Source organism: Pseudorca crassidens, chromosome 2 (genome assembly GCF_039906515.1).
Source record: "Pseudorca crassidens isolate mPseCra1 chromosome 2, mPseCra1.hap1, whole genome shotgun sequence".
Lineage (NCBI taxonomy): Eukaryota > Metazoa > Chordata > Mammalia > Artiodactyla > Delphinidae > Pseudorca > Pseudorca crassidens.
In genome coordinates, this window is record NC_090297.1 from 177,116,798 (window position 1) to 177,141,508 (window position 24,711).

General features: G+C 36.4%; 1 protein-coding gene across 1 annotated transcript in view; it reads left to right on the forward strand.

Annotated features, from left to right (window-relative positions):
- Positions 1-24,711, forward strand: part of CDC73 (cell division cycle 73) — a 91,086-nt gene that overhangs the window by 8,738 nt on the left and 57,637 nt on the right. The window contains exons 6-10 of the mRNA XM_067729780.1: positions 2,263-2,351; positions 5,927-6,143; positions 9,952-10,050; positions 11,819-11,897; positions 13,535-13,599. Of these exons, the coding sequence (XP_067585881.1) occupies positions 2,263-2,351; positions 5,927-6,143; positions 9,952-10,050; positions 11,819-11,897; positions 13,535-13,599 (549 nt within the window). The remainder of the gene's footprint in view (positions 1-2,262; positions 2,352-5,926; positions 6,144-9,951; positions 10,051-11,818; positions 11,898-13,534; positions 13,600-24,711) is intronic.

The window sequence follows — 24,711 nt, forward strand, 5'->3', positions numbered from 1 at the left end:
CTTGGGGTCACCAGTAGTGTTAACATTACTAGAAACTTAAGTTTTGTCATTTCACACTTATATAAAAATCAAATAGTTGTACCTTTTGCCTGCTTCATGAACAGCAAAGCATCCACAATTAAGGATCAGAAAGGTAACTTGCAGAGACAGGGTTGGTTGGTAAGTACATACAGTAGAATCACTGACAAAATTTGATGCTAAGATACATAATTTTATTTAAGGATACTCTGAGACATAGACACGATGTTTTTCAGATGATGGTGATAATTAGCTCGTTGTTATTCTGTGCTAGGTGATACTGTATGTACTTTATGTATGTCATTAACTCATGTAATCCTAACCACCACCTCCTGAAGTCTGCAGTACTGTGCATGTCATCTGTGAGCAAACAGGCTCAGAGACAAGTGACTTGCTGAGGTGCACAAAACTGGGATTAGAACCCAGGCAGTGTGGCTCCTACCTAGTCCACTATCCTGGGTACAAATTTTGTGGCAGTAAAACTGAAATTTTCCCCAACTCTCTTTATGTGTAAGGAAGTTATAACCCACTTTGTACAAAGTGAGTGAATTTAGGACTTCCCTGGTGGCGCAGTGGTTAAGAATCCGCCTGCCAGTGCAGGGGACACGGCTTCAAGACCTGGTCCGGGAAGATCCCACATGCTGCGGAGCAACTAAGCCCGTGCGCCACAACTACTGAGTCTGCGTTCTAGAGCCTGCGACCCACAGCTACTGAAACCCGCGCACCTAGAGCCCATGCTCTGCAACAAGAGAAGCCACCACAATGAGAAGCCCACGCACCCCAACGAAGAGTAGCCCCCACTCGCCGCAACTAGAGAAAGCCCACACAGCAACGAAGACCCAACGCAGCCAAAAATAAATAAATTTTTTAAAAAAGTGAATTTAGAGATACCATTTAGTTGGAAAAACGTGAACTTCATGGTTTAATTATTTGAAAAAAAATTGAACATATCAGAAATGCAAAATTGCTAGGATCTGGTAACTTTAGAAACCAGCAAGAAATAGCATCATAAAATGCTTTCCAGAGCATTTGTAGGGTTAAAATAAATTACATAAATAGCTATTGATATATTACATAAACAGTTTTCAGTTCAGCAGATCTATATTGAGGACCTGCTGGGCACTATGCTAGCAGAGAGAAGCCTTAGGATCTGGTTAAAACCTAGGCTGCAGTTGTCTCTAAAATCAGTCTCCTGAGACTTCCTTGGCAGTCCAGTGGTTAGGACTCCCTGCTTTCACTGCTGAGGGCCCATGTTCGATCCCTGGCTGGGGAACTAAGATCCCCACAAGGCGCACGGTGCGGCCAAAAAAAAAAAAATCAGTTTCCGAAGGAACTTGAGTAATACGTGTTAAATCATTCTTACAAATGGAAAGAATTTAATGTGCTTGTTAAAATATTAATCTTTGCATTCATCTCAGCAATATGCCTGTTTCGAGTTTTACGTGGTTAGAACACAATTGGAGCACATCTCTCTGGACCTCTTGAACGTACTGATGGTTTTTATACAATTTCATATTTGTTAGCCATAGACGCTGACTCTGGTTCTCAGTTTTCTTGTCTGTTGAATGTGGGCATTGAACTAGATCAGAATTAGTAAGTTTTGTTTTTAAGTAACCGAACACTTTTCAGACTGACTTTTACCTGAGATTCTAATCTCTAAATGAGGTAAAAGTCGAGCTACCAAAGTTGAATTCAGATAAGAAGTGGCTCCTGGGCACTTTGTAGGAAGCTCCTGATGTTTTGAGGAACATACTTTGAAAACCATTAAAGTTTCACTTCTGGTGTTTTGTTCTGTGCTGATAGATTCAGGACCTGGGGCAACAGATGAAAAAAATCTAGACCCAAAATGAAATTTTTGACTGTGGCAAAGCCTTCTCATAAAATTTAGTTATAAACTTCTCATATAATTTAGTTATAACTTTAGTTATAAATTTATTTGTTGTATGTTATCTTTCTGAATAAAAGTAGCTATGATATGTTATGGGAAGAACACTTAATCATAGAAAAAACTTACTAAAGTTTATTTGTAAGCTTTTAGTCAGTTTTAATCTTACATGATCCAACATATATTTATTATTCTCTTTATGTAACTAAAAATATTTTAAAATTGACCAAAGGCCAGTGATGCCTGGGACTTTATAGGTGGGAACTTGGGTAAGGAAAAGTTATGTGCAGTGTTTTTTTTTGTTGTTGTTCTACAAGTTAAATAAAAATTTAAAATATTCACTGAGTGATTATTTTCAGGATGAAGAGTGTGTACGCCTTGATAAAGAGAGATTGGCTGCTCGTTTGGAGGGTCACAAAGAAGGGATTGTACAGACTGAACAGATCAGGTAAGAATTTCTTTAGTAGAAACTGAACAGTCTAGGTATATGTAAGTATACATGGAAAAAAGGGATATTAGTATGCTGTCTACATGTGTTCTTCATTGCCTTCAGTTCAGAAGATGCTTGAGCATGTTTTATGATGGGAGGATTGGAAGCCATTGTGCTACTTATGCTTTTTGGAAGCTTCTTGATTCTGTTACCATATTGATCTTTCCTTTTTAAAAATTATAATCCAAGCCACTCGTTTATCATGAAATCTTTTGTTGGTTTATAGCAGTGATTAATAAACTTTTTATGTAAAGTACCATGTGTTAAATATTTACATTTAACATGATTATTGATATGCTTAATTCTAGTTTTAATTTGCTGTTGTTTTCTGTTTGTCTCTTTGTTTTTTTTCCTTTTTGGGGGACTAAAATTTTGTCCCCCAAAAAGGAAATTCATTTAATTTTGGATTGAATGAATACATGCTGTAATTCCCTTCTGTCTTTTTTGTTGGCTGATTAGTTTATGCTCTTGTCCTGTTTGAGTGGTTGCTAGGGTCACAGTCCACCTTCCGTGCTCCATCACCGTGTGAGTAAGCACGGAGCCTCAGCTAGAAGGCACTCGCAGTTCCCTCCTCTTGGCCTCTGTGATACTGCTGTCATATATTTTACTCATACGTGTGTTATAAACACCAATATGCATCATTCTTATTCTTGTTTAAACTATCTTTTAAAGAGATTTAAATAAGAAAAAAATTTCCATGCCTCTTCTTTACTGTTGTAGACCTGTGTACCCATATTTTTTCCTTCTGCCTGAAAGACTTCTCACCCCACCCCCCAAAAGACTTCTTTTAACATTTCTTTTTTGTGCAGGTTTGCTAGTGATTCTTTCAACTTAATTTTTATTTTTGAAAAAGTTTATTTCCCCTATTTTTTTTTTTTTAATTTTCACTGGATATGGAATTCCAAGCTACGTCTTTTTAAAGTACTTTACAGATGTTGTACTGCTGCCTTCTTGATTGCATTGTTTCTGATTAGAAATCTGTCATCCTTATTTTTGTTTCTTTAAATGTGCCCTTTTTTCTCTGACTACTTTAAAAATTTTCTGTATTGCAAGTTTTGAGCTATGTAATTATCACATGACTTGGAGGAGTGTTCTTCATCTTTCTTGTGCTTGAGGTCCATTGAGCTTTTTGAGGGGGTTTTTGGGTTCATAATTTTCATTGAATTTAGAAAATTTTGGGTATTGCTTCTTAAAAATTTTTTTCTTTTTCCCTCTTTCTGCCCTAATTACTCGTATTCTGCTGGAAGCTGTCCAACAGCTCACTTGGGTTCTTTTCTTTTTTTGGCTTCTTTTTTCTGTTCATTTTGGATAATTTCTATAGTTCACTAATGTTTTCTTTTGTAATTATATTCACATTACATTTGTAGTCTCCAACATTGTATTTTTTTTATCTCTACAAGGTGGCTAAATATGCAGTCCATGTCTTTACTTGTTGAGCATATGGAATAGTTGCATTAATTCTTTTAATGTCTTTGTTTGCTAGTCCTACGTCTGTGTCAGTTTATAGTGTTTTTGGTTTAGATTTCTCCTCATTTTGGCTTGTATTTTCCTGTTCCTTTATATGCCTTATAATCTTTGGATACCAGACATTTTGCATTTTATGTTGTTGAGTGCTAGATGTTTTTGTATTCTTCTAAATTTTCTTTAGCTTTGTTTTGGGACACAGTTAAATCACTTGGAAACAGTTTTTTCCTTTTGAGTCTTGATTTTAAGGTTTGTTATTTGAACAATGTTAATTTAGAGTAGTTATTCCCCACCACTGCAAAGTCGAGACCATTCTGAGTACTCTACCTAATGCCCCAGGAATATGAGGTCTTCAGTCTGGCTGGTGGCAACAGGTATTATTATTCATCCTGAGTGAGTGCTGGACACTGTTCCCTCTAATACTCTTGGTGGTTCTGTTCCTAGCTTTAGTTTCCACTTGTTTATGTGCTAATCAGTATTCTGCTGGAATACTCGAGGGGGACCTTCTGTGCAGCTCTCTCATCTCAGGTACTCTGGCATATGAGTTTCCATACGCATTGTTCTTGCGTATGGAAGAATCCCAGCACCATTTTCTCAGATCAGGAAATACAGTTTTGCCTGGGTTCTCCTCCCTCTGCCATGTTGGAAACTTTCAAGGCCATAAACTGCAGCTTTCATAGGACTTAATTATTTAGTTTGCATTCGTCAGAGATCACTGTCTTTCATTGCTTGATATCATGTATTGTGTAAACTATTGTTTCATGTATTTTGACTGGTTGTTTCAAGACAGGAGAGTTAATCCAGTCCCTGTTACTTCATCTTGGCTGGAAGTACAAGTCCAATGATTGAATGTCCAATGCACGTTTGATTATAGTTTAGAAAAGTATTTGAATTTGGCTCAAGGTATGCTGGGATGCTTTAGATTTTAAGGGAAAGTTGTGTATTATTATGTAAAATGAGTCAAATACTAATGCATATTGAGCATATACTTTGAGCAAGTACTTTCATACCTAATGTAAATAAAATACATACTATGTAATACTACCATGTTTAAACCTGCAGGAATTCCTGTCCTTTTCCCACATGTTGTTTAAACGTATTTCAAGATTGTCATCTTGTGATTAGACTAATAATTTTATCAACTGTTGTTAAGGTATCCAAACTCTTTTTCTTGTTTTACATTTTGAAAAATGACACTAAGCTTAAGATTGTGATCTTAATGAAATCTATACTTTCATTGTTGTCTTTTTTGTTTTCTAAATAGTTTTGAAAGCATAGGCTCTGTTTGCTATTTCACATGTTATTTGAAAATAAAGGAAAGAAAAAGAAAATTTCAAAATATGGTTTTATCTTCTAGGCTTTAAAAGGAGTATATGTTTATGTGGCATATAAAAGCCTCTGTCATCTATAAAATTGATATGTTGTACATTGTAGCATATAGATTTGAAACCTTGAAATAAGTTTCGAGGAAAACCTAAACTGTGAATTCTTCACGGAATGAAAAATTTTTACCCCCATTCTAGGGTGGTGCATGCACATGCTCACATATGTGTGTGTGTTTGTATAAGTTGCATGGGTGGGAGGGAGGGTTAGCAAGTAAAAGTCTCATAGAAAAGGGCTTTTTTGGGGGGTGGGGGGAAGTGCGGAGAAAGGTTTATTGCAGGGCCAAGCAAGGAGAACGGGTGGCTTGTGCTCAAAAAACCCAAACAATCTGAAGGGTTTCAGCAAAGCAGTTTTAAAGGCAGGGTGAGGGAGGGATGTCCCAGGGTATGTGATCAGCTTGTGCAAAATTCTCTGATTGGGAGGGCAAAAGGTTAAAAAAAATGTGAAAAATTTTTTGCATTGTTCCTTCTAAGAAATTACTAGTTTGCTTATAGTGCAATATTTCTATAGGGTCTCTTTCTTACATAGTTATAAGTTATCAAATATGTCAGTTTTATATATAAGAAGGAAAGCTTAATTATTGCCACTTATAGTGTTATTACCAGGAACTTAAAAATGTCACAGAATATTTTATGATATGCTCAAGAGATCCTTGCTGTGAATATTAAGAAAGAAATTGCTTTCAGGTCTTTGTCCGAAGCTATGTCGGTGGAAAAAATTGCTGCAATCAAAGCCAAAATTATGGCTAAGAAACGATCTACCATCAAGACTGACTTAGATGATGATATAACTGCCCTAAAACAGAGGAGTTTTGTGGATGCTGAAGTAGACGTGACCCGAGATATTGTCAGCAGAGAAAGGGTGTGGAGGACGCGAACAACTATCTTACAGAGCACAGGAAAGGTAATTGAAATATTTTATTTGTTCGTTAGAGTCAGTGTGTGTGTTTCATCTACAGTTGGTTATAAAACTGGTTAAAGTTTCCCATGAGGAGGAAGTTTCAAGTTCATATCTGACAGATCGGTAATAATGTAGACTTCTAAGGGGCCATATTTACCATTCCATTCTAGCATGTGGTTGGTTGTTGGTCACCAGAGAAGCTGATGAAAAAGTCTGATACAAAGCGTGAGTCCCTTTATTTTCACCTCATTTGTAAATCCAAAGAGATCTACAGTTTTCTTGTTGATGAGATTTTTGCTTAAACCTAATGAACAAGGAATATTGATGGCAAGCTCTCTGATCATTAATGCCGTTATTAATTTTTTTCCTCACAAAGTAGAGAACTTAACGAAAATCAGTCAGCAACATGTATTGAGTGTGTTTGATACGTTATAGTCTGTTAGGTGGATGTTTATTCCTTATTAATGGAGTTGTTTTGTTTTTTGCTACAGGATTGTGGGTTTTCTTCCTTCCCTTTCCTCCCTCCTCCTCCCCTTCTCCCTGTCTCCTTCCCTTCCTATTCATGATTACAAAAACTGCATTAAAAAACATCCTCGTTCATACAGCTTTGTGCATTTATGTCTATATAGCAAAAGGATTAATTCCTAGAAGTGAATTGCTGATTAAAGGAGATATGTACTTTAAATTTTGAAAGATAAGTTGAAAGATACTGGATGTTTAGTATCTTAATACATCTCCAAAAAGGTTGCGTTGATTCTGTTTCACTTACCTCTTTTCACCTGTCTTTTCCTCCCACACATCCAAATTTTCCCTTAAATGTTAATTCTTCACTGATGCCCAGTTCACAGTGGTGATTTGGTGAGAAGGTTTATAGAAGTTATGAGATTACTGATGAAAGTGAACTTTAACATTGGTCCAGGCAGACTGGTTTTCTTTGCAGTTCTTTTTGGATTCTGGCCTTAAGTTTACTGTGCCATTTTAGTAGGAATAAAGCTACTAGAAAAGAATATATGAAGGAAAGAATTCTTTTTCTTTTGTACTTTGACTTGTTTTACAAAGTACTTGAGGTCAAGGTTAAGAATCATTCTCCAGAGCTTAGAATTATAGAGAAATTTGAGAACGTGAGTAAACTTTCATTTTTGTATTTAAAATAAAGTGATCTGTTGATACTCATTTTTACTGCCTAGTATGGCTAATAGTTAAATACTGTTACTTATATTGTTCTACCAACGTTCATTGTAACGTTTGAAATGAACAATTTTCTTTGAGCTCTAGGTGGCAGGATTGTACCATCATTTCAAAACTTAGTGTTCTAATATAATTTACTGTTGTTGGCACCAATGTGTAATTTTAAAAATAAGTTAATACTAGAAGAACTGTTTGGTAGCTAGGTTTGTTTCTATGAGTATGAACATTTTTAAAAGTCAAAAGCAACAATTTTAACTGAAACCCCTCTCTGTATACTGTTCTCATCTGCAAAACTCTAAAATAAACCCTCTAAAAAAACCTTTTTAGGTACTTATAGCCCTGAAAGCCCCTGTGATTTTTGACAGATCTTCATTATTACCAGGTATCAGGGCTTTCTTTTTTTCTGAGTTTCCGAAATAAAAGACAGGTTTAAAATTCCATGAAAAATGTAACTACATACTTTTGTAGTTATATTACCACTGCAAACACCCTACAAAAAGGCAGCCTGATTTTATAATACTGTTTAAAACATGCTTTTAAACTTACATACACAAGTATATGTTCATCTTTGAAAGATTGATAAAAAGAGATCACTAAAAGGAAGATAATAATCCCCTGTAATTCTACCACACAAAGATAGCTAGTAACATTTTGATTGATTCTTATAGAGTTTGTGTCTCTCATGAAATGCTTTATTATTTTTAAAGTAATGAAATTTGACTTTCATATTTTCAACTATTTTCATAATAGGATTAAGATTTTATTTGCATATGTCCCTGTGTTGACCTTCTCACTGCTGGTGCAAAAGCAGTGGTTGGTTAACTGCTGGCATCTTGGCATGAATCAAAGCATTGGCACCAAACTTTGCTAGTAGCCATTTTGTTCTTCACCTACTAATGATGTCCTTGGTGAAATTTGAAAATTTACTAATTTTATTAAATCTTAACCTTTGAGTATATGTCTTTCTAGTATTTTCTGTGATGAAATCAGAGCATACAAAGCACTCCTGCATCCCAAAATCTGATGATTGTCTCCACAAAGAGCACTTGTGCATTTGACATTTTTTCGAAAATGAGGGAAGAAAGCCTGTTCATTCAAGAAATGGAACTGACAGTATTTGTTGCCAGTAATAAAATGTGAACTTTCATGAGAAAATTAGAATTTGAGAGGTTTCTTTTTGCTACTGAGACCTTAACAGTTTCCTAAATTTAACATAGTGCCACTCTTCCTTGTCCTTACTTTTTGTGCATTTTGGAAAATACTTTTTCATAAAAACAAGTTATTTTTATGTGGAATATTTTTTCCCTCATTTTTGTAGGAATTAATATTTTTAAAATATTTTAGTTTAAATTTCTAATGTGATAAATATTGTAACCTATATAATAAAACTCTTTGGGGTGTGCCATAATTCTCGAGAGTAGGAAGGGGTTGTGAGACATTTGTTTGCTGTCCTAAAGAATTATAGGAACTTGTAAGTACTATTAGTGGGGCAATGGTTAAAGTTATGTTTCAGGCTATCTCTCCTTTTGTATACATGTTTATTTGTGTAATATTTATTCAGCATCTACCAGCCAGGCACGTGGTGGGCACTCACTAGAGATGCATTGGTCCTGGCTTTCACAGAGGTTATATTCTTTAATAGGAGAGAGATAATTAAATAAGCAGTAATTGTGACATATGACATTATAGGGATGCTACCCAAGAAGGGCAGCTAACTTGGTCTAGAACCACGACGAGAGAATGATACCTAAATAGTAAAAAGTAATTAGGAGGGACAAGCTGTCCAAGCCAAAGAAACAGTATTCTTAATTGTATGGAGAAGAGAAACCACTTGAGGTTCACGAGGACAGGGACGACGTCTCTCTTAGTTGTCATTGTGTCTGAGTGCCAAGCGAGGTGTTTGGCTTATAGTCATAACATGTTGCTTAAAATGATAAGTGATTGACAGGCAGAATTAGAAGAGCCCCAAGGGAACTGAGGGAGAGACTCAGGTAAAAGAAGAATATTTCATGAAGGAAGGAGGAGTCAGATTCGTTAGCTTTGTTCAGTGTTGCTAAGGTTGTTCGTGCAAAAGTTAAGTTAAATTTTTAAATTGCATTCCAACTTAAAAACTTTGAAAAGTGCATGTTGAGTCCTAACAAACAGTATCTTAAAACTTTCAACATCTCATAAAAATTATAGCAGTCTGAAATTAGCACTGGAGTTTATTATACCTAGAAGAGAATATAGTAGTTGATTTCTTTCAGAAGGATTAATTTCTTTTAGAATTAAGAAGCCCCCTTGGCAACAAATCTGCCATATTTTTATTTTTTTTAATATTAACTTGTTTCCTGGTTACATATTTGAATAAATGGAGAATATGAATGAATTTATAGCCAGTTATGCACTTTAAGTAAAATGAAAATAAGTGAGTGACACGGGGTTTATAATAATTGGTCTTTGGGTGAATTTCCTAGTAGCAGTTGATTCTTACTTACTTGTGTAGTAATCATACCTCATTATGATGTAGTAGGGAAGAATTGATAGGAAGAAAACTGAGTCTGAAATTGTTTACTAAGTAAACTTACTGCTTTTGGATATTTAATTTTAAGCAGACTTAATAATTAAAATCCATTTGTTTCAGAATTTTTCCAAGAATATTTTTGCAATTCTTCAATCAGTAAAAGCCAGAGAAGAAGGGCGTGCACCTGAACAGCGACCGGCCCCAAATGCGGCACCTGTGGTAAGAATGTTTTGCTGCTTATGTAGTAATTTTAATGAAAGCGATTATTCCGTGTTGTAATTTTGAAAACATCTTAGAGTATTTATTTGCTTCTTTATTGTATAGTTGACATACAATGTTATATTAGTTTCAGGTACACAACATAGTGATTCTGCATTTATATATATTACAAATTGATCAGAACCGTAAGTCTAGTAACCGTCTGTTAACCATACACAGTTATTGCAGTATTAATGACTTTATTCACTATGCTGTACATTGCATCCCTGTGACTTAATTTTTTTGTAATTGGAATTTTGTACCTCTTAATCCCTTTTACGTATTTTGCCCCAACTCCCCCCAACCCCTTCGGTGACCATCAGTTTGTTCTCTACATCTGTGAGTCTGTTTCTGTTTTGTTTGGTTTGTTGATTTGTTTTCTTTTTTAGATTCCACATATAAGTGAAATCTATGAAGCCAGTTTCATAAGGTTCAGCAAAGGAAAAATAATATGCAAATAAAATCTTTTTATATAGAATTTTTGAAAGTATGTCAAAATTTGGTAGAGTACTAATGCAGTCTTTGCAAGAACTAGTAGTTTTATTTGTTCATGAAATCCTTGGTGTTTACCCTTGTAGAGGTAGTGAATTTTTGCCGGTATTTAGATGAACACTTGAGGTGACTTTCTGGCAAGTTTTTAAGTGCCTCTTATTTGTCAGGCAGTTTGCTGACAAGGATACAGGAGGGACAAGAACGAAAGCCCCTTTGAGCTTGTAGTCTAACGGGACATACAGATGAGTCAGACAGGTAGTGGGGCAGGTGACGTTATGGTGAAACACAGGGCGCCTATGGTCATGAATTGGTTGACATCTTGAATAGCAGCTGGCATGAAACTTATGTCAAATCTTAAAACAGTTCGGCCATTATCTTCTTGACTGAATATTCTCTGTGTTTCCATAATCATTAAAATACTTGAAAATTTTAATGTTTGGCATTTCACAATAGAAGTGTATACCTAGTGACAGTCTTGAATAAGTATCTTTTATTTGGAATAATAATAGCGGTAGCATCTTGTTGTAACGAAATGAAGCATATTTCAGTATTTATGAATACCATGAATTTCCCAAGCAATTTTGGGAATATTCTTTAAATCTGCTTCTTTAGATTATTACAGACTGAGTTTTATATAAAGTATTTTTGAATTAAATTATGCATCATTAGATTAGCAAGTTTTTCTCAGTATTTTTAAAAAACACCTTTGTTAGCTTCAGTTTTACACTGTACATTGATACATGGGTTTATTGTCATTGTTATTTATTTAATATAAGGATTAATAATTGGAATAATTCAGTTAAAAGGCTCCAAAGTGTCAGCCCAATAAGCTTTGCATTAAAAATTTTTTTTTGTTAAAGAAAAATAATTCATGACTGGAGACAGTTTATTAATTTGTGAAGAAATTTAAGTAATTAGAATGAAATTACTAAGTACACCGATTTTATTTCTGCAATGTCTAAGAATTTTGCTTTGTGCCTTTGTGCACGTTTACTTGGGGTCCTTTGCCTTGTCCCTGGCAGGGATGGTAATTTTCTAGCAGTAAATAGTATCTTGAAAATCAGCTTCAGATGATTCCCCACTTTTGTCTACTCCTTGTTTTTGTCTTATTGGCTCAAATATTGAGAAGAAGAAGGCTTAGAAAACAATACCCTTATTGTGTTTTTTTATTATGAGTATTAAGTAACAATTTAAACAATATTGACATGTAACTCATAGTTATTATATTTTTCTACAGGATCCCACATTGCGTACCAAGCAGCCTATTCCAGCTGCCTACAACAGGTACGACCAGGAAAGATTCAAAGGAAAAGAAGGCAAGTTACTTAATTTTGGTCTTCCCCTTACCGTGGCCGTGCTGAACTTGAGAGGCACTGTGGCCTGGCGTTCGGGGCAGGGGTTGGCAAACTAACGTCTGCAGGCCAAGTCTGTGCCACCATGTACATGTTTTCGTGAATCAAGTATTGTTGGAACACAGCCACACTCATTCATTTTTGTGTTGCCTGTGGCTCCTTTAGTGCTGTGACAGCAGTTTGAATTGCGACAGAGATCGTGTGGCCTTCAAAGCCTAAAAATACTGTCCAGCATTTTACAGAATAATTTTGATAAGTTACTTTAAGTGCAGTCTCTTTCAGTTTCCTCCTGTGTGTCATTACAATACTAATAGTAGCGTTAGTAGTAGTTCCTATCTTTTAGTGTTATTGTGGGGATTAAACTAGTTAATGAAGTCCCCAGAATAGTAACTGGTATATGTAATAAGCTATCTATAAATATTTACTGCTAGTAGCCTTAATTCTGTTTCTCAGAAGTTTATTTTAGAATGGAAATTCTATATATAAAATCATATTTCCCCATTTATAAAGGTATACATTGAGAACTTGGGAAGCATAGATTTTAGAGTAGGCATGTGAGGACTTGTTTTGTGATAGCTAACACGGCTAATTCAATAGTGAACCATTTCCGCATCAGTAAGATGGCTAGTGAGGGGTGCCTAATGTCAGCGCAACTTCTCTTGGGATCTTCATTTATCTTGACTTCATTCGTGAAAAAATGGGTTAGAGGCAACTAGAAGTTTATCATTTACGATTTTTTTCCTGCATAATCTGAAATCTCCATTTAAGTTTATTAAAGGGTTTGTTGTCTTTATACAGTGAATTTTGTGTGCTGGTTTCATTTGCTGGATAAAGGCATGTACTGGATCCATGGTGTAGAAAGACAGTAATGTGTTCTTTTATCCACTGCAATGTTTTTCTTTTGGGGCGAATTATATAAAGTAGGGGTTGACAAATTAGAGCCCACAGACCAAATCTGAACCTCCTTGGGCCAAATCAGGCTGTGCTCATTTGTTTACATATGTTGTTCATCCTGCTTTTGCACCACAACTGCAAAATTCAGGAGTCGTGACAGAGACTATATGGCTTGCAGTGTGTAAAATATTTAATATCTGACCCATCACAGAAAGGTATATTGGGCCTCTGTCCTGGAGTCCCTGTCGCTATTTACAACGTTGCTTTTCTGTGAGTTACATAACATATGCTTATGATTGTAATTTTGGAACACAGCTTTTTATAAGTTAAGGAGGTCTCATGGTGTTAGATGCTTTTAGTGGTGCTGTAGTTGAATATTAGGACTAAATAATTTGGGGGTTATAAAGTATTTTATTCAATCTAATTTTTGATATTTCCAACCAACTATATGACCGTTGAACATGGTTTTAGAGTCCTAACCAGCTTCTGCATTTTGGGCTCATTGGTGTGTATTGAATGTATTTTGGAGACCAGTACTCCTTTTAAAGTTTCTAACTTCACAAATATATAATTTAACTTTATATCTATAGTAGATTCAAGGCTTTGTCATTCTGTTGAACTGTCAGATATAATGTAGATTATTACTTTAGGTTTGTTCTTTATCATGAAATATGTAAAGTCTAATGGTAACCTCCCTTTCTTTATAGAAACGGAAGGCTTCAAAATTGACACTATGGGCACCTATCATGGTATGACGCTGAAGTCTGTAACGGTAAGTCACTCTGAATGCAGAGGTTCTTTTGTTCCATTCATTTTATGTGAGTAGCAGATGTTGAAGGAAATCTTTGTTCTCCAACATTTTCAATTTCATACATTTATCTTTAATGACCAGTTGTGCTGACAGAGCTGTGGGGTGATTATTTGATTCATGGGTGTCTTTTTTTTTTTAAACTGAGTGTAAAGAAAAGCTGCTTTGATTAACTTGCAAGTAGATTGTATGCTACCTGGTTAGAGAATTTAAAGTCAGTGAGGAGTTACGAGATTCAATTTAGGAGAGTTCTTTGCCATAATATCTCATGTTATTAAAATGTAACGCTGGGCTTCCCTGGTGGCACAGTGGTTGAGAGTCCGCCTGACGATGCAGGGGACGCGGGTTCGTGCCCCGGTCTGGGAAGATTCCACATGCCGCGGAGCGCCTGGGCCCATGAGCCATGGCCGCTGAGCCTGCGCGTCCGGAGCCTGTGCTCCACAATGGGAGAGGCCACAACAGTGAGAGGCCCGCATACCACAAAAAAAAAAAAAAAAAAGTAACGCTTTACGCTCTAAAAGGCAGATTGCTGTGATTGATGTCATGCTGCAAGTTGCATACTTGACACAGCCAAATACATGACGTCCATGATTATAAGCCTTTGGCTCACTTTTGGCAAACTTTCTTTTTTTTTTTTAATGTCCTAAAGATGGTCATTTCTAGGTGATCTGACCAAGGCCCGTTTTTTTTTAAATAAGTTTCAGTTGTACAACATTGTAGTAACATCTGTGTATGCTACAGAGTGATCACCACCACAAGTCTAGTTACCATACACCATACAGCTGACCCCTTCACCCATTTCACTCACCTCGCAACTACCTATCCCTTTGGTAACCACTAATCTATGCAATAATCTTTGTTATCTGTGAGTCTTTGTTCTTTTTTTAGTTTCTGCACTGATATTTGTCTTTATATGTATTTTGCTAAAACACTTATTTTTAAATTGTCATCAGATTTGTTTTTGTATTATTGAAACTGTACGTGGACGCATTATTCATTCAACAAGTGCTTATGAGTATTTGTGTCAGACCGTGTTCTGGTTGCTAGGGTTGTTGCTGTGAATAAGCCAGATAGGACTCTTTACAGAAAGGAGTGAGAGAGGCCTCTCTGAGGAGGTGACAGTTGAGCCAGAGCCTGGTGACAAGCATTCCATGAAAGACACGCAGGGTCAGGATTGAGGCCCATACAGCAGCACGCAGGCCAGTGTCTCCAGAGTCGAGTGGGTGAGGGGAAGGTGGTAAAAGGTTAGGTACACCCATTTTATGAGATCTGCCTAGGTCTTCCTGACTTCAAAAGGTAACTCATAGCTGTAAGATTGAACTTAAATTCTTAAAGATTTATTTATTGACCTTTTCTTGGGGTCAGAACTTGCCTCCTCGCCATTCCCCAAGTGAATTATGGAACTGATGTTGTTACCCTGGTGTAGCCATCAAAATAAGTTTTTTTGTGGTTAACTGTTGCTGCTGTTGGTTTTACTTTTGTCTCATCTAAAATGCCATGAAATTGATTTCATTACTGAGCTTCCGAGCAATTGGTAAAATCAGTGATAGTTTTTAATAGATGCTTTTTACAGAACAGTTTTTCTGAAATCCAAGGACAGCTTCTTAATTAAACAATGTGTGAATGATAAGGCTCTACTTCCTTATCAAAGTCTTTGTTCCTAAATATACTTATAAGAGGCGAACAGTTCTATGGTGTGTGATTTTACAGAACTAATCACAAAAAGACACTGTGTAGGAACGCAGCAGAAAGACTAGAAATGGTCAAATTGTTAGTACTTCCAATGTTTTAATGCCCAGTTTGCATCTCTGTGCTGCTTGTGGCCTGATTCATTTAGCAGTTGTTATTGAGAACTTTGAACCTGAAAGCTTTGAAATTACTCTGATAATTGTTTCTTTTTAGTTGAATCTCAAACTTATCCTTTCAGTGTAATGTTTTTTCCTCCTCTTTTTTTCTTTTGAAACTGTTACCTGTTTGTGAGCTTGCAAGTTTCACCAACTTTCTACCTCATTCTCCAGTTAAGAAAGTTTCTGTTATGAGATCCACCCAGACATACCAAGCAGTTAAGAGTATGTTAAAGGCTTTGTTGCACAGATGTGACTTCCTTTCTAATTTATGTGCAGCTCTGCTACCATTGTTCTTCAGGGTTTTGATATGCCTGGTTGATGTACAGAGTTACCAAGATTAGTTTCAATCTGCATTAGGATTGATCTGCATGTCTTTTAAGTTCAAGACACCAGAGTTCTCTAAGATGTTAGACTAAATTAATAAGTCACATTATGCAGACTAGAAAATTTTCATACAAATGAGTTTTTTTCTGTATCTGTTACAGAGAAGGAAGGGGTATGTGTTTTGATAATATTTCATAAGAACCATAAGTTATTGAAATCTATAGAAATTAGGGCCCAGGCAGTATATTTTGTAACACTTTGTAAAGATAATAATTTGTTGAAGTTTATTATAGGAACAGAAGCTCAGGTACCTTAAAGTTACAAGTTTGTAAAGTATAGCTTTTGAATTGTGCCAAGAAATACAGAGACACACCACCTCTAAGAGTAGTTAGAGGGCTTTCCTGGGTTGGGACACTTCCCCCAAAATATGTCACTTGGGTTCTATAATGTTTAAGAAATACTGGATTAAGCAGATTTTGTGGTATAGGAATCTCATCGTTTTTAATGTATAAATCTCTCTCTCTTTTTTTTTTTTTTTCGGTACGCGGGCCTCTCACTGTTGTGGCCTCTCCTGTTGCGGAGCACAGGCTCCGGACGCGCAGGGTCAGCAGCCATGGCTCACGGGCCCAGCCGCTTCGCGGCATGTGGGATCTTCCCAGACCAGGGCACGAACCCGTGTCCCATGTATCGGCAGGCGGACTCGCAACCACTGCGCCACCAGGGAAGCCCCTATAAATCTCTTAATTGGAACACAGGAGTATGGACTCTTTCCCAAGCTTGTTTAACACCAAGTTTGCCCCTCTCCTCCCTTCTGTTGAGAATACTGCAAAGAACCAGAGTTGCATAGAATCAGTTTAATTGAAGCTATCTTAGGAGTCGTGGTTTGGGAGTAGAAACCGTTCAGTATGGGGGACATCAGAATATATTTTCATGTATTCCTTCAGTGAAAGGGGCCGTTTTAGACTAAGAAAATGCCACTTGATAATGCTTTTCATTGTATAGTAAATAAGGGAGATGATGAAGACCTTTTTTTGTTAGGTAGTAGCAAGGAACTTATCTGTGGTTCCACCGGAGAGGGAATAAGAAAGATATGATCATAGTTCATTGTTATTATTTATAAAGATTTGGAAATCCTTTATCAAGAACTACTTTATTTTAATCTCCCAATCTAGCTTGTTGATGTTCACGTGGAAAGGCCACGTGTTCTAGCCTCTGTTTATTCTTTCCTCTGTTCTTACTGAATATCATTGACTCTCGATAACCTTGCTGTCTTCATTTTTGAGGAAACCTTTTGCACTCTGAAATCATACAGATCAAAAGCTTCCCTTTAAGGTCGTTATTTGAAGAGACTCCAACAGACATCGTAGTTCTTATGATCTCTTTTGGGAAACCATTTTTTTGATAGTAAGTAAACTTGGGTGGATTTTCAGTATCTGTGTTAGAGGTCTAATATTATCACTGTCAACTTTCACTTTTGAGAAGGATCCAGAATCTCAGTCTCCTCCAAGTTACATTCTTAAGCAGGAATACATACATCAGTAACCGCCCCATTCCCTGTTCTATAAAGCTTGCTTCGTTCTCATTTGGTGGTCAGTTAACGTGTTCATCCCTGCTTGAAATGTTATGGGAGTGTGCTAGTACCAGTGCTCTCTGGAGGTGGGCCTAGAGCCGGGGCCAGGAGGAGATGGAGGTAGCTGATTAAGACGTTGTTACTCAAGACTCTCCTTCCCTTCCCTCCCTCTACTCTTCCTTCAGCAGATATTTCTTGAGTGCTTTTGTATGCCATGTACTATGCTAGGTGCAGGGACATCGAAGATGAAGAAAACCAGACATATGCGTATGGGCTTTTTTAATGCTCTGTTGGAGGAGAGACACATCAGTCAGTCACTCAGATGTGAAATTATGACTGTGCCACGTGTGTGCAGATGCATTGAGCCGTGAGAACCTAAAGTTGGAGGATTTTCTGTGGGAGTCGGAACACTTCATTTGAGGAGGTAGTACTTGAAGTGAGATCCAGAGTTTGAGTAGAGGCTGACTTGAAGATTGCAGGAAAGTGCATTTTAGGGAGAGTGAACAGAAGGCAGGAGTAGATGCCCTGGTGGGAAGAGCATGGCACTTAGAAAGATTTGGAAGGAGACTGGTGATTGTGTGGACTCGAAGGATGCCTCTGGGAAAGTTTCTTTCCAGAGGTAGGTACAGCCTGCCTGTCTGTGCGTGCCAGGGCCTCTCTGCACGCTTCTGGGGCCATTCGTTGTGCCAGTCTAAATGTGGCCCCACGCTTACAGCAGTAGTAATTCCAGGGTTTATTTTACTCACCAACACTTAAAGAATCAGAGTATGTCACGTAAGCAGGCTGGATTTCCAGCTTCTTTTGAGAGGCCTCTGGCATGACTGGGCGCTGGGCCCACAGTCCAGCGTGGCAGACCCATGTCCCCTGAGCAGGACACCTTCCGCACCTGGGACGTGTTCCCCCGGTAGCCTCAGGCCTCGCCACTCTGGTCTTTTCTGTCGCCTTCTTCACTTATTTACACCACCTTCTTAGGCCCTATTGGCCTTTCAGTATGAAATCCCTGCTCTAAATAGAGGCAGTGCTAGCTTGTTAAAGAGAAGTCAGTCACTTGGAAACACAGATTTAAGGCTTTGAAGTCAGTCCTGGCTTTGAATCTCAGCTCTTCCACTCATTCCACCACTAATGAAGTTGAGAAGGTTATGTAACCTTTCTATCAGTGGTCTTGTTTTTATTTTATAATAAAGACATTAGAATTTATATTACAGTATTATTGATGAGTGAAACAGGCACTGTGTAAAGTGCTCAACACAAAAAGGACTCAACAGATAAATAATGGCTACTTTTATTATGAATTTATAATTTTATGTATAATCTCAGCTTGTCATATGTGTAAATGTAGGCAACTGTAGCTTCAGTGATGAACTTGATATTACATGTTTAATGATACAATTTTCATTCAAAGCTATGAAGACTAGTTTACTTAAACATTATGAGAACGCTTTTCTTCTCCAGTAACTGGGATATTTTTACTCTAGCTGTGTGTGTTTATCTTAAGGTAAAGTTCTTTATCCTTGGAGAGAAAATTGCTACAAAGACATTATCGTTTTAAGTGTGTGACAGCTTAGCTAGTTAGGCTTTTCCATTTACTTGTTAGGGCTCATATATAGGAAGAAATGTCATTTACTTAGATTTAAATTATTTACTTTGATCCAAAAAGTATGTAACTGTTGAGATTTTAATATATGGTCACAGAATTATAAGTAGGAATATTACTTCTACAATTTATAATTTGTTGCATTCTACATTTAGATTGGCATATTATTTTGCTCGAGAATATTATATTACACTTGAAATAATTTTCAGAACTTGTTGCCTCTCTTGCTGTTTCAGGGAACTGGGGTGGTTCTGTCCTATGTCAGCCTGACCAACATAAAGGTGTACCCCCTAAACAAACCAAACATTGTGTGTTTTCTGTCAGTAACTCGTTATATGTCTTAAGCTTTTGAAAGTCAACTTTATACTTTTACTGTCTGTTACATGAAGTAATACTTAACTGTTAACATATTAGTATTTTGTGCATAGTTCATTTTTTATTATATCTGCATTTTCATAGACTTTTCTAAGATTTCATCACTAAACTGGACAATGTTGTTTCTCTGTACTCAAAACTTCCCTTCTATCCCTTTTATAGTAGTTTTCCCCAAGTGATTTTTCCAGATTTTTGGGTTAAAAAAATTTTTTTTATAATGTTGTACTCGTTGTAGATTTGGCGCATACCTCCATATAAGGGAGACAGAAGAAGAGAGAAGAATATTGTAATCATACAATATTATGATTTCTTTGCCTGTTTGTTGCAGCAAATTAGGCATCGGTTTTCTCATCTGAAAAGTGGTATTATAATAACCTCCTCTGAGGTCTTCAGGGTTTCAAATGTGCACAGGTGTACCTAGTTCAGCATTGTTCTTTCAGTGCTGTTTGTAGCACTGAATTAATTGTAGTTATGAACTTTTTACACTGAATAATACAGAGCTTCTGTTCATCCACACTTCTTAAAATTAGTTGGGTGGATAAGTGGGGGGAGGGATAAATTGGGAGATTGGAATTGACATGTACACACTACTATATATAAAATATATAACTAATAAGAACCTGCTGTATAGCACAGGGAACTGTACTCAATACTCTGTAATGGGCTTTATGGGAAAAGAATCTTTAAAAAAAAAAGAAAAGAGTGGATATATGTATAGGTATAACTGATTCACTTTGCTGTACACCTGAAACTAACACAACATGGTAAATCAATTAGACTCCAATAAAAATTTTAAAAAATTAATTAGAAAATAAAAAACAATTGGGTGGTATGTAGAGTGAACACTTATTTGGGTGGGTATTAATCTCCTTACATTGATACCTTCTTAAAGGTATTAAAATCTCAGTTTACATTAATATTTTGTCAGCATATGATCAGCATTTTGATGCTGATATACTTAGAAAAAATGAATAATAGCTCAGATCATATTAATAATTGTCAGAGAATTTTAATGCCTATAAAGTAAAAGTTATTTTTATAATACTGCTTTTTTATACTGTTGCTTTCAGTTTATGTATCTGTTGAGATTTATTGACAATCCATTGCACAATGGATGGTGCTTTTGGAGTAAGCATATACAGTTAAACTCCATTAATTTAGCTTTGCATTTCATTAAAGAATAATTATCGGTTTATCCAAAATGCCTTAAAATTTTAATAATGCCTGTAACATACCTTTTAAAATTATTCTACCAGTGACCATATATTTAATGCCATGATCACACAATTTCTGAGACTTATTTTGAAAGAAGCATAGACAAAGTTATTCTTGACACGTATGTTAGAAGTAATTTAGAAAACCATTGTATAATTTTTAATAATAATGTTAACATCACTTTGTTTCAAAGTGTTTTATTATTGGTTATTGTGAGAACAGGAGAAAACAGAAGCCAGTTTGGAAATATAATGGTATTTTGTTAATACGATAAAAATTTATACTATGAAATTTCAGCTTGATTATATAAATTCTTTTCACTGTAGTTCCATATGAAATGCTGCAGTTATATACATGACTCAGATGTGCACAAAACCAAACTTTAATTTTCATTCAATTTAATATTCTCTCTTGGACATACTACAATATAGTCTTTTATTCTAATTTCTATTTACCTTCATCACTACAGCTTTATTCAGTTTTAACAAAATTAATATCATTATTGAACATATTTCATCACTTTTAAGTTCTAACTTCTCAGTGTATTTTTAGACTAACCACTGCTGTTCTTTAACTTAGACATGATTTTATTTTATATATTTTTCTTCATTAATTTGAGGAAAAAAGATTAATATTTAATATCATGACATGATTTGAATCCGTTTGTTCATAATTAAAAAACAGTATATTAATTACATACTGTAATTGGGTATTTAGATATTTTCTTGTTGGGTACTTTTCTGTTGGCTGTTGTTGGCTGAGTTTTAGTTTGCTCTTTCAATTTCTAGGTCTTCATAAATTGATTTAAATCTTCAATGAATTTCTAATCTTTTGTATAAATCCCACATTCACATTTTATTTTCTTAGTGTCTTAGTGCTTTTCTCTTAATACTCATTGGATTGTGTAGTTAGTTCATCCCTTCCCCTCCCCTCTGTCCCACACCCTGCCAACCTCATTTGATCTTTAATTCTAAGTTTTGGTTTCTTTTCCAGGTCTTTTTCTTGATGGATGTTTCTTTTAGTGTTGTTCTTCTTGTCTTTCCTGCTTCTCGTGTTCCTCTGTGAGTGACTGTTCCCACGTTTATTTTAAATATCTGTTTTTTGGTTGGTACGCGAGCCTCTCACTGTTGTGGCCTCACCCGTTGCGGAGCACAGGCTCCGGACGCGCAGGCCCAGCGGCCATGGCTCACAGGCCCAGCTGCTCCGTGGCATGTGGGATCTTCCCGGACCGGGGCACGAACCCGTGTCCCCTGCATCGGCAGGCGGACTCTCAACCACTGCGCCACCAGGGAAGCCCTAAATATCTGTTTTTTAAAGACTCTTAGTTGCTTCTTGTCCGGAAAAATCTTACTGTTTAGAACTAAGTTTTTTTTTGAAATTTCAGAATGGTGCTTTACTGTGAATAAGTTGAAGACACACTCATTTGAAATGCTAAGGAATTAAAGCTTTTAAGATTTTTATTTTTGTTTTAATTGGAGACAAAAGTCATACCATAGAACTCAGGTAATTGTCTCGTTGTTGACATCATATTTTATGTTATTGAAAAAGCATTTGTTCCTCAACATTTAGGTTTGTGCAGAAGTATATAAGATCAAACACAAAATTATTTTGAAATCAAGTCAATTTAACATTTTTACAAATTACCGTTTAAGACAGAAAGAGTTAATTCAGTATTTTATTGTCATCTACAAACAGTGAATTCTGGACACTATCAAACTAATCATTTATCTCCCCTAATTTTGATATTTTAGATAGGTGCTTCAGTCTTCTTGCAGTGTCTTTTTGTCATTTCTATCTTATATGTGTGTTGCCATAAACATCCTGAAATTCAGTTCCTTATATATTTTAATATACGAAGTTTGAGAATTAAAATTAAGCAGCTCTTTGACCTTTCAGAAGAATTTTAACTTCTATTATGTAGAAGGCTTTTAGTTTTCTTTATAAACGCCACCCCCCAAAAAAAAATTCAGCTTCTGATATGATTGGAGTATTATAATTTATTTTAAAAGGCTGTACAAAATACTTCATAGTGTCCTTAGGAATTGTTTGCTTTTAACATGGAGAGCTACGTTATAATAACCAACCATTCTGATAGTAACTTTGTGGATACATTATAATTCATCAATAACTTTAGTACATATTATGATATCCTCCCCTCCCCCCATCCCAAAGTTACTTTAACAGGAAAAATAAATGTTAAAAGCTTAACTATTTAAATTGTTTGGGGAAACATTCTTTCTTTATCTGGATTAAATGTAATAGATACAATTGATTTAATACCGTCTAATAAGGTAATAAATGCCAATTTTGGGGAGACCTGTGATACACATTTGATTTATTTCTAAACTTCCTGAGTCATTATTAGTATTTTTGAAAAGTTTTTATAGTTTTTTTTTTAAAGCTTTAAACATCAGTGTAAAGGTCACAGGTTAGTAGATTTTACAAAAACGTGCTTCAGTATGGCACACTGGTAGTATTACATTTATATTTTACATTGGAACCCTCTTGTAGATCACTGAAGACCAATCCCTAGACATACAGTCTGGTTCTAAGTACCTGAGGAATTTTCACCACCGTCTTTGTGATGTAACAGATCAAAGCTGGTGTTGAGCGCCTGTGCAGAACATTATTCTCCCCTGCAAAGATCAGTTGTGTGGATCCCAAGTTGCCTAATAGGGTGGCATTTCCTTAGTAGTTTGCCATGGCCCAGAGAACGGCTGAGAAACTGGGTAATATTAATATACCGGGAGAGATTGATTCATTGTTCAAGCTTATGAAACAGTAACATTTGAAATGCTAAATGCTGATTAATTAATTTCGAGTGAGAAATGTAATTGCCAAGGGCAGTGGGCATTCAGTTCCTCTATCCAGCACATACACGTTCTCCCAGTAGAGAAGCTACTTGGAGATCAGAGGTAATGATATTTGCATCTCTTCAGTAAAGGAAGATATACTGCAAAGGCCAGGGAACCTTTAGTCTTGGTCACTGCTTAGATAGGCTTTGACTTCTCATCCTGTTGGTGTGTCTGACTAATCCATCTCCTAGTGGATACGATGTAGTTCTTTAGATGGACAGATGACTGATTCAGCTTTAGGACTAACATCTCATTCTGTTGCGTTTGACTTATTTAAAAAATGTTGGAGACATTTGCCTAGTGGCCATTGCCTGTGTACTGTAGTTAAAACTATTATTTCTATTTATCTTAGGAAATGCAGGAATATTAAATGAAAATTATTACTGATGGATTTGGATTTTAGACTGACAGCAGTGAGAAGCTGTAAGATTTATCTCCTGGTACTGAAGGAATTAAATTTTTATTAATAAAACTTCAGTAATCAGGAACTTTTTTAAAATTTATTTATTGTTGGCTGTGTTGGGTCTTTCTTGCTGCACACAGGCTCTCTCTAGTTGCGGCGAGCAGGGGCTACACTTCGTTGCGATGCGCGGGCTTCTCATCGTGGTGGCTTCTCTTGTTGCGGAGCATGGGCTCTAGGCACACGGGCTTCAGTAGTTGTGGCTCTCAGGCTCTAGAGCGCAGGCTCAGTAGTTGTGGTGCGCGGGCTTCATTGCTCCACGGCATGTGGGATCTTCCCGGACCAGGGCTCGAACCCATGTCCCCTGCCTTGGCACGTGGATTCTCAACCACTGTGCCACCAGAGAAGCCCCTGTAATCAGGAACTTTTGATTGCTTAAAGCCAAATAGAATGGACATTTGGTATTTTTTTTAAAGAAAATTTCTCTTAATGAATGAACGTATCAGTTTTTGCTAAGACATCCTCCTGGTTTGTGACAGCATATGATATTTGGGAAACAGAGTTATAAGGCTTTTTGTCTGTCAGGCTGAGAAAACACTTCTGCTAAGACAGAGGAGCAGTTGATGAGGGAGTGCTGAGTTAGATGACAGGTGAGGATAGCAGGAAGGTGGAACGGGCTTGCCGAGAAGAGATTAGCAAGCCCACCTTCCTGCCGATGCAGAGCCTGCCTTAAATACACTAAGCTGGAGAGGTGTACAGTCCACTTCTTAATATTACACAAATGGAGAGGGCTTCTTCTTGGTTACCGTCATTTTTTTGACAACCTGGGAACCATCTTGCATGGTTCAATTGCTTAAATATGTACAGCATTCCCTCACCCCCCACCCCGTCCAGAT